This window comes from Lampetra fluviatilis, unplaced genomic scaffold (genome assembly GCF_964198595.1).
Source record: "Lampetra fluviatilis unplaced genomic scaffold, kcLamFluv1.1 SCAFFOLD_978, whole genome shotgun sequence".
Taxonomy (NCBI): domain Eukaryota; kingdom Metazoa; phylum Chordata; class Hyperoartia; order Petromyzontiformes; family Petromyzontidae; genus Lampetra; species Lampetra fluviatilis.
In genome coordinates this window covers 25001-36515 of record NW_027620873.1, presented here as the reverse complement: position 1 = coordinate 36515, position 11515 = coordinate 25001, and the positions used below count along the sequence as shown (strand labels likewise).

The 11515-nt window shown below is 62.8% G+C and overlaps 1 protein-coding gene across 1 annotated transcript in view; it reads left to right on the top strand.

Annotated features, from left to right (window-relative positions):
* Positions 1–531: 531 nt before the first annotated feature.
* LOC144954460 (polypyrimidine tract-binding protein 2-like) overlaps positions 532–11515 on the top strand; it is a gene marked incomplete at both ends in the record, with an annotated part of 35192 nt that continues 24208 nt past the window's right edge. Inside the window, 3 exons of the mRNA XM_078884962.1 lie at positions 532–958; positions 1665–1739; positions 4220–4347. Coding sequence (XP_078741088.1) covers positions 532–958; positions 1665–1739; positions 4220–4347 — 630 coding nt within the window. The remainder of the gene's footprint in view (positions 959–1664; positions 1740–4219; positions 4348–11515) is intronic.

The following is an 11515-nucleotide window of genomic DNA, read 5'->3' as shown; positions in this document are numbered from 1 at the left end:
GTGTGTGTACTGTGTGTGTGTGTGTACACTGTGTGTGTGCTGTGTGTACCGTGTGTGTACTGTGTGTGTGTACTGTGTGTGTGTGTGTACACTGTGTGTGTAACGTGTGTACCACCCAGACACTGGACGGGCAGCACATCTACAACGGCTGCTGCACCCTGCGCGTGGGTGTACTGTGTGTGCACTGTGTGTGTGTGTGTGTGTACTGTGTGTGTGTACTGTGTGTGTGTGCTGTGTGTGTGTACTGTGTGTGTGTACTGTGTGTGTGTGTACTGTGTGTGCACTGTGTGTGTGTGTGTGCTGTGTGTGTGTACTGTGTGTGTGTGTACTGTGTGTACACTGTGTGTGTGTACTGTGTGTACACTGTGTGTACACTGTGTGTGTGTGTACACTGTGTGTGTGTACTGTGTGTACTGTGTGTACACTGTGTGTGTGTGTGTGTACTGTGTGTGTGTACTGTGTGTGTGTACTGTGTGTGTGTACTGTGTGTACACTGTGTGTGTGTGTGTGTACTGTGTGTGTACCACCCAGACACTGGACGGGCAGCACATCTACAACGGCTGCTGCACCCTGCGCGTGGGCTTCTCCAAGCTGCTCGCGCTCAACGTTAAGTACAACAACGACAAAAGCCGCGACTACACTCGCTCCGACCTGCCCAGCGGCGGGGGGCAACCGGGCCAAATCGGCCTAGGCGGAGGCGGAGGAGGAGGAGGAGGCCTAGGTTTAGGCCTAGGCGGAGGAGGCTTAGGCCTAGGCGGTGGAGGAGGCGGGAGCCTGGGCCTAGGCGGAGGAGGCTTAGGCCTAGGCGGAGGTCCACAGCTCCCCTACCACCACCACCAGCAACAGCAGCAGCAGCAGCTGCATCATCAGCAGCAGCAGCAGCTGATGATGCACGCGGCTGGGATGAGCGGTCTTGGCGGGGGTGGAGCTTCGGGCATGGGGGAAAACTCATTGCTTGGTGAGTGTGGGGGGGGGGTGGGTGGGTGGGTTGGTGGGTGGGTGGGTGGGTGGGGGGGTGAGTGAGTGGGTGGGTGAGTGAGTGGGTGGGTGAGTGGGTGGGTGGGTAGGTGGGTGGGTAGGTGGGTGAGTGGGTGGGTGGGTGGGTGAGTGGGTGGGTGGGTGGGTGAGTGGGTGGGTGGGTGAGTGGGTGGGTGGGTGGTGGGTGAGTGGGTGGGTGGGTGGGTGAGTGGGTGGGTGAGTGAGTGGGTGGGTGGGTGGTTGAGTGGGTGGGTGAGTGGGTGGGTGGGTGAGTGGGTGGGTGGGTGGGTGGGTGAGTGGGTGGGTGGGTGGGTGAGTGGGTGGGTGAGTGGGTGGGTGGGTGAGTGAGTGAGTGAGTGGGTGGGTGAGTGGGTGGGTGGGTGAGTGGGTGGGTGGGTGGGTGGGTGGGTGGGTGGGTGAGTGGGTGAGTGGGTGGGTGGGTGAGTGGGTGGGTGAGTGGGTGGGTGGTTGAGTGGGTGGGTGAGTGAGTGGGTGGGTGAGTGGGTGGGTGGGTGGGTGAGTGGGTGGGTGGGTGGGTGGGTGAGTGGGTGGGTGGGTGAGTGGGTGGGTGGGTGGGTGAGTGAGTGGGTGGGTGGGTGAGTGGGTGCTCGCTAACAGCACTTGCCCCTGCCGTCTGGTCAAGGCTACGCGGGTCACCTTTGTTTTGTCTGTGGCGCTGTGAGTAGGAACTCCGGCTTCAGCCGGCCTGCTGGGAAACCCATTCCTCAAGTCCTCCCACTATGGAAACAGCTCCCCAACGGGTGAGTGGGTGGGTGGGTGAGTGGGTGGGTGAGTGGGTGGGTGAGTGGGTGGGTGGGTGGGTGAGTGGGTGGGTGAGTGGGTGGGTGGGTGGGTGGGTGAGTGGGTGGGTGGGTGGGTGGGTGAGTGGGTGGGTGAGTGGGTGGGTGGGTGGGTGAGTGGGTGGGTGGGTGAGTGGGTGGGTGGGTGGGTGGGTGGGTGGGTGAGTGGGTGGGTGGGTGGGTGAGTGAGTGGGTGGGTGAGTGGGTGAGTGAGTGGGTGGGTGGGTGGGTGGGTGAGTGAGTGGGTGGGTGGGTGGGTGAGTGAGTGGGTGGGTGAGTGGGTGGGTGGGTGGGTGGGTGAGTGGGTGAGTGGGTGGGTGAGTGGGTGGGTGGGTGGGTGGGTGAGTGGGTGGGTGGGTGGGTGAGTGGGTGGGTGGGTGAGTGGGTGGGTGGGTGAGTGAGTGGGTGGGTGGGTGGGTGAGTGAGTGGGTGGGTGGGTGAGTGGGTGGGTGGGTGAGTGAGTGGTTGAGGGGGTGGGTGAGTGAGTGGGTGGGTGAGTGAGTGGGTGGGTGGGTGGTTGAGGGGGTGGGTGAGTGAGTGGGTGGGTGAGTGAGTGGGTGGGTGGGTGGGTGGGTGAGTGGGTGGTTGGTGGGTGGGTGGGTTGGTGGGTGAGTGGGTGGGTGGGTGAGTGGGTGGGTGGGTGGGTGGGTGGGTGAGTGGGTGGGTGAGTGAGTGGGTGGGTGGGTGGGTGAGTGAGTGAGTGAGTGAGTGAGTGGGTGGGTGGGTGAGTGAGTGGGTGGGTGGGTGAGTGAGTGGTTGAGGGGGTGGGTGAGTGAGTGGGTGGGTGAGTGAGTGGGTGGGTGGGTGAGTGGGTGGGTTGGTGGGTGGGTTGGTGGGTGAGTGGGTGGGTGGGTGAGTGGGTGGGTGGGTGGGTGGGTGGGTGGGTGGGTGGGTGGGTGGGTGAGTGAGTGGGTGGGTGAGTGGGTGGGTGAGTGAGTGGGTGAGTGGGTGGGTGAGTGGGTCGGTGAGTGGGTGGGTGGGTGAGTGGGTGGGTGAGTGGGTCGGTGAGTGGGTGGGTTGGGTGGGTGAGTGGGTGGGTGAGTGAGTGAGTGGGTGAGTGGGTGAGTGGGTGGGTGAGTGGGTAGGTGGGTGGGTAGGTGGGTGGGTGGGTGAGTGAGTGGGTGGGTGGTTGAGTGAGTGGGTGGGTGAGTGGGTGGGTGGGTGAGTGAGTGAGTGAGTGGGTGGGTGGGTGGGTGAGTGGGTGGGTGGGTGTGTGAGTGGTGGGTGGGTGGGTGGGTGGGTGGGTGGGTGGGTGGGTGAGTGGGTGAGTGGGTGGGTGAGTGGGTGGGTGGGTGAGTGAATGAGTGAGTGGGTGGGTGGGTGAGTGGGTGGGTGAGTGAGTGTGTGGGTGAGTGAGTGAGTGGTTGGGTGGGTGAGTGGTTGAGTGAGTGAGTGGTTGAGTGAGTGGGTGAGTGGGTGAGTGGTTGAGTGGTTGAGTGGTTGGGTGGGTGAGTGGTTGAGTGGTTGAGTGGTTGGGTGGGTGAGTGGTTGAGTGAGTGAGTGGTTGAGTGAGTGGGTGAGTGGTTGAGTGGGTGAGTGGTTGAGTGGGTGAGTGGGTGAGTGGGTGAGTGGTTGAGTGGTTGGGTGGGTGAGTGGGTGAGTGGTTGAGTGAGTGAGTGGTTGAGTGGGTGGGTGAGCGAGAGGCTACACGGGAGATCTTTGTTATTGGTGTGTGCGTGTCTCTGTGTCTCTGTGTGTGTGTCTCTGTGTCTCTGTGTCTCTGTGTGTCCGTGTCTCTGTGTCTCTGTGTGTGTGTCTCTGTGTGTCCGTGTCTCTGTGTCTCTCTGTGTGTGTGTCTCTGTGTGTGTGTTTCTGTGTCCCTGTCTCTGTGTCCGTGTCTCTGTGTCTCTGTGTCTCTGTCTCTCTGTCTCTCTGTCTCTGTGTCTCTGTGTCTCTGTGTCTCTGTCTGTGTCTGTGTCTCTGTCTCTCTGTCTCTGTGTCTCTGTGTCCGTGTGTCTCTGTGTCCGTGTGTCTCTGTGTCCGTGTGTCTCTGTGTCTCCGTGTGTCCGTGTCTCTGTGTGTGTGTCTCTGTGTGTGTGTCTCCGTGTCTCTGTGTGTGTGTCTCTGTCCGTGTCTCTGTGTCTCCGTGTGTCCGTGTCTCCGTGTCTCTGTGTGTCCCTGTCTCTGTGTCCGTGTCTCTGTGTCTCTGTGTCCGTGTCTCTGTGTGCGTGTCTGTGTGTGTGTCTCTGTGTGTGTGTCTCCGTGTCTCTGTGTCTCCGTGTTTCTGTGTGTCTGTGTCTCTGTGTCTCTGTGTCTCTGTCTCTCTGTGTCTCTGTGTCTCTGTGTCTCCGTGTCTCTGTGTTTCCGTGTCTCTGTCTCTGTGTCTCCGTGTCCGTGTGTGTCTGTGTCTCTGTGTCTGTGTCTCTGTGTCCCTGTCTCTGTGTCCGTGTCTCTGTGTCTCTCCCTGTCTCTCCGTGTCTCTCCGTGTCTCCCTGTCCCAGCGATGTCTCAAATGTCCATGGGCTCCTCCCCCCCGATGGGGCTGGGGCTGCCTCTGGGTGGACAACCTCCGATGATGGATGGCAACGTCACCAGCCCAGTGCTTCTTGTCAGTAACCTGGACCCAGAGGTGAGACACGGGGGGGGCTGGGCTGGGGGGGGGCTGGGCTGGGGGGGGGCTGGGGGGGGGGGGGCTGGGCTGGGAGGGGGGGCTGGGGGGGGAGGGGGGGGGAGCTCATCCCTCACGAAAGCATCACCTTTTCATTCACAACTACCACCACTCACCACCACCACAACTCACCACCACCACCACTCACCACCACCACTCACCACCGCTCACCACCACCACTCACCACCACCACTCACCACCACCACTCACCACCGCTCACCACCACCACTCACCACCACCACTCACCACCACCACTCACCACCGCTCACCACCACCACCACCGCTCACCACCACCGCTCACCACCACCACTCACCACCACCACTCACCACCACCACTCACCACCACCACTCACCACCACCACAACTCACCACCACCACCGCTCACCACCACCGCTCACCACCACTCACCACCACCACTCACCACCACCACTCACCACCACCACTCACCACCACCACTCACCACCACCACCACTGCTCACCACCACCACTCACCACCACCACTCACCACCACCACCACCACCACTCACCACCACCACTCACCACCACCACTCACCACCACCACTCACCACCACCGCTCACCACCACCGCTCACCACCACCGCTCACCACCACCACTCACCACCACCACCACCACCACCACCACTGCTCACCACCACCGCTCACCACCACCGCTCACCACCACCACTCACCACCACCACCACCGCTCACCACCACCGCTCACCACCACCACTCACCACCACCACTCACCACCACCACCACTGCTCACCACCACCGCTCACCACCACCGCTCACCACCACCACTCACCACCACCACTCACCACCACCACCACCACTCACCACCACCGCTCACCACCACCACTCACCACCACCACCACTCACCACCACCGCTCACCACCACCGCTCACCACCACCACCACCACTCACCACCACCGCTCACCACCACCGCTCACCACCACCACTCACCACCACCACCACTGCTCACCACCACCGCTCACCACCACCACTCACCACCACCACCACTGCTCACCACCACCGCTCACCACCACCGCTCACCACCACCACCACCACCACCACCACTGCTCACCACCACCGCTCACCACCACCGCTCACCACCACCACTCACCACCACCACTCACCACCACCGCTCACCACCACCACCACTGCTCACCACCACCGCTCACCACCACTGCTCACCACCACCACTCACCACCACCGCTCACCACCACCACTCACCACCACCACTCACCACCACCGCTCACCACCACCACCACTGCTCACCACCACCGCTCACCACCACCGCTCACCACCACCACTCACCACCACCGCTCACCACCACCACCACCACCACCACCACTGCTCACCACCACCGCTCACCACCACCACTCACCACCACCACTCACCACCACCGCTCACCACCACCACCACTGCTCACCACCACCGCTCACCACCACTGCTCACCACCACCACTCACCACCACCACTCACCACCACCACTCACCACCACCACTCACCACCACCACCACCACTCACCACCACCACTCACCACCACCACCACTGCTCACCACCACCGCTCACCACCACTGCTCACCACCACCACTCACCACCACCACTCACCACCACCACTCACCACCACCACCACTCACCACCACCACTCACCACCACCACCACTGCTCACCACCACCGCTCACCACCACTGCTCACCACCACCACTCACCACCACCACTCACCACCACCACTCACCACCACCACTCACCACCACCACCACCACTCACCACCACCACTCACCACCACCACTCACCACCACCACTCACCACCACTCACCACCACCGCTCACCACCACCACTCACCACCACCGCTCACCACCACCACTCACCACCACCACTCACCACCACCACCACCACTCACCACCACCGCTCACCACCACCACTCACCACCACCACCACTCACCACCACCGCTCACCACCACCGCTCACCACCACCACCACCACTCACCACCACCACTCACCACCACCACTCACCACCACCACTCACCACCACCACCACCACTCACCACCACCACTCACCACCACCACTCACCACCACCACCACCACTCACCACCACCGCTCACCACCACCACTCACCACCACCACTCACCACCACCACCACTCACCACCACCGCTCACCACCACCGCTCACCACCACCACCACCACTCACCACCACCACTCACCACCACCACTCACCACCACCACTCACCACCACCACCACCACTCACCACCACCACTCACCACCACCACTCACCACCACCACTCACCACCACCACTCACCACCACCGCTCACCACCACCACTCACCACCACCGCTCACCACCACCACTCACCACCACCACTCACCACCACCACCACTCACCACCACCGCTCACCACCACCGCTCACCACCACCACCACCACTCACCACCACCACTCACCACCACCACTCACCACCACCACTCACCACCACCACCACTGCTCACCACCACCACTCACCACCACCGCTCACCACCACCACCACTCACCACCACCACCACCACTCACCACCACCACTCACCACCACCACCACCGCTCACCACCACCACCACCACCACTCACCACCACCACTCACCACCACCACTCACCACCACCACTCACCACCACCGCTCACCACCACCACTCACCACCACCACCACTCACCACCACCACCACCACTCACCACCACCACTCACCACCACCACCACCACTCACCACCACCACTCACCACCACCACTCACCACCACCGCTCACCACCACCACTCACCACCACCACCACTCACCACCACCACCACCACTCACCACCACCACTCACCACCACCACCACCACCACCACTCACCACCACCACTCACCACCACCACTCACCACCACCACTCACCACCACCACTCACCACCACCACTCACCACCACCACTCACCACCACCACTCACCACCACCACCACCACTCACCACCACCACTCACCACCACCACCACCGCTCACCACCACCACTCACCACCACCACTCACCACCACCACTCACCACCACCACTCACCACCACCACTCACCACCACCACTCACCACCACCACTCACCACCACCACTCACCACCACCACCACCACTCACCACCACCACTCACCACCACCACTCACCACCACCGCTCACCACCACCACCACCACTCACCACCACCGCTCACCACCACTCACCACCACCACCACTCACCACCACCACCACCACTCACCACCACCGCTCACCACCACCACCACTCACCACCACCACTCACCACCACCACTCACCACCACCACTCACCACCACCGCTCACCACCACCACCACCACTCACCACCACCACTCACCACCACCACTCACCACCACCACTCACCACCACCACTCACCACCACCACTCACCACCACCACCACTCACCACCACTCACCACCACTCACCACCACCACTCACCACCACCACTCACCACCACCGCTCACCACCACCACCACTCACCACCACCACCACCACTCACCACCACCACTCACCACCACCACTCACCACCACCACCACCACTCACCACCACCACTCACCACCACCACCACCACTCACCACCACCACCACTCACCACCACCACCACCGCTCACCACCACTCACCACCACCACCACTCACCACCACCACCACCACTCACCACCACCACTCACCACCACCGCTCACCACCACCACTCACCACCACCACCACTCACCACCACCACCACCACTCACCACCACCGCTCACCACCACCACCACCACCACCACTCACCACCACCACCACCACTCACCACCACCACCACTCACCACCACCACCACTCACCACCACCACCACTCACCACCACCACCACTCACCACCACCACCACTCACCACCACCACTCACCACCACCACCACCACTCACCACCACCACCACTCACCACCACCACCACTCACCACCACCACCACCACTCACCACCACCACTCACCACCACCACTCACCACCACCACCACTCACCACCACCACTCACCACCACCACTCACCACCACCACTCACCACCACCACTCACCACCACCGCTCACCACCACCACCACCGCTCACCACCACCACTCACCACCACCACTCACCACCACCACCACTCACCACCACCACTCACCACCACCACCACTCACCACCACCACCGCTCACCACCACCGCTCACCACCACCACTCACCACCACCACCACTCACCACCACCACTCACCACCACCACTCACCACCACCACCACTCACCACCACCACTCACCACCACCACCACTCACCACCACCACCGCTCACCACCACCACTCACCACCACCACCACTCACCACCACCACTCACCACCACCACCACTCACCACCACCACTCACCACCACCACTCACCACCACCACTCACCACCACCACCACTGCTCACCACCACCACTCACCACCACCACTCACCACCACCACTCACCACCACCACCACTGCTCACCACCACCACCACCACCACCACCACCACCACCACTCACCACCACCACCACTGCTCACCACCACCACCACCACCACCACCACCACTCACCACCACTCACCACCACCACCACCACCACTCACCACCACCACTCACCACCACCACCACCACCACCACCACCACTCACCACCACCACCACCGCTCACCACCACCACCACTCACCACCACCACCACCACCACCACTCACCACCACCACCACTCACCACCACCACCACCACCACCACTCACCACCACCACCACCACCACTCACCACCACCACTCACCACCACCACCACCACCACCACCACCACTCACCACCACCACCACCACTCACCACCACCACCACCACCACTCACCACCACCACTCACCACCACCACCACCACCACCACCACCACCACTCACCACCACCACCACCGCTCACCACCACCACCACCACCACCACCACTCACCACCACTCACCACCACCACCACCACCACTCACCACCACCACTCACCACCACCACCACCACTCACCACCACCACCACTCACCACCACCACTCACCACCACCACCACCACCACCACCACCACCACCACTCACCACTCACCACCACCACTCACCACTCACCACCACCACTCACCACCACCACTCACCACTCACCACCACCACCACCACCACCACCACCACCACCACTCACCACTCACCACCACCACTCACCACCACCACTCACCACTCACCACCACCACCACTCACCACCACCACCACTCACCACCACCGCTCACCACCACCACCACCACCACCACCACCACTCACCACCACCACCACCACCACCACCACCACCACTCACCACCACCACCACCACCACCACCACTCACCACCACCACTCACCACCACCACTCACCACCACCACCACCACCACCACCACCACTCACCACCACCACTCACCACCACCACCACCGCTCACCACCACCACCACCGCTCACCACCACCACCACCGCTCACCACCACCGCTCACCACCACCACCACTCACCACCACCACCACCACCACCACTCACCACCACCACCACCACCACTCACCACCACCACCACCACCGCTCACCACCACCACCACCACCACCACTCACCACCACCACCACCACCACCACCACCACCACCACTCACCACCACTCACCACCACCACTCACCACCACCACCACTCACCACCACCACCACTCACCACCACCGCTCACCACCACCACCACCACCACCACCACTCACCACCACCACTCACCACCACCACCACTCACCACCACCACCACTCACCACCACCGCTCACCACCACCACCACTCACCACCACCGCTCACCACCACCACCACCGCTCACCACCACCACTCACCACCACCACTCACCACCACCGCTCACCACCACCACTCACCACTCACCACCACCGCTCACCACCACCACTCACCACCACAACTCACCACCACCACCACTCACCACCACCGCTCACCACCACCACTCACCACCACCACCACCGCTCACCACCACCACTCACCACCACCGCTCACCACCACCACCACTCACCACCACCGCTCACCACCACCACTCACCACCACCACTCACCACCACCACCACTCACCACCACCACCGCTCACCACCACCGCTCACCACCACCACTCACCACCACCACTCACCACCACCGCTCACCACCACCACCACCACCACCGCTCACCACCACCGCTCACCACCACCGCTCACCACCACCACTCACCACCACCACTCACCACCACCGCTCACCACACCACCACTCACCACCACCACTCACCACCACCACTCACCACCACCGCTCACCACCACCACTCACCACCACCGCTCACCACCACCGCTCACCACCACCACTCACCACCACCACTCACCACCACCACTCACCACCACCACTCACCACCACCGCTCACCACCACCGCTCACCACCACCGCTCACCACCACCACTCACCACCACCACTCACCACCACCACTCACCACCACCGCTCACCACCACCGCTCACCACCACCACTCACCACCACCACTCACCACCACCGCTCACCACCACCACTCACCACCACCACTCACCACCACCACTCACCACCACCACTCACCACCACCACTCACCACCACCGCTCACCCACCCTCACCACCACCACTCACCACCACCACTCACCACCACCGCTCACCACCACCACTCACCACCACCGCTCACCACCACCACTCACCACCACCACTCACCACCACCGCTCACCACCACCACCACCACTCACCACCACCACCACCACCACCACTCACCACCACCACCACCACTCACCACCACCACCACCGCCACCAGCTCACCACTACCACTCACCACCACCACCACCACCACCACTCACCACCACCGCTCACCACTACCACTCACCACCACCACCACTCACCACCACCGCTCACCACCACCACTCACCACCACTCACTCACCACCACCACCACACCGCTCACCACCACCTCACCACTCACCACCACCACTCACCACCACCACCACTCACCACCACTCACCACCACCACCACCACCACCACTCACCACCACCACCACCACCACCACCACCACCACCACCACCACCACTCACCACCACATCACCACACCACTCACCACCACCACCACC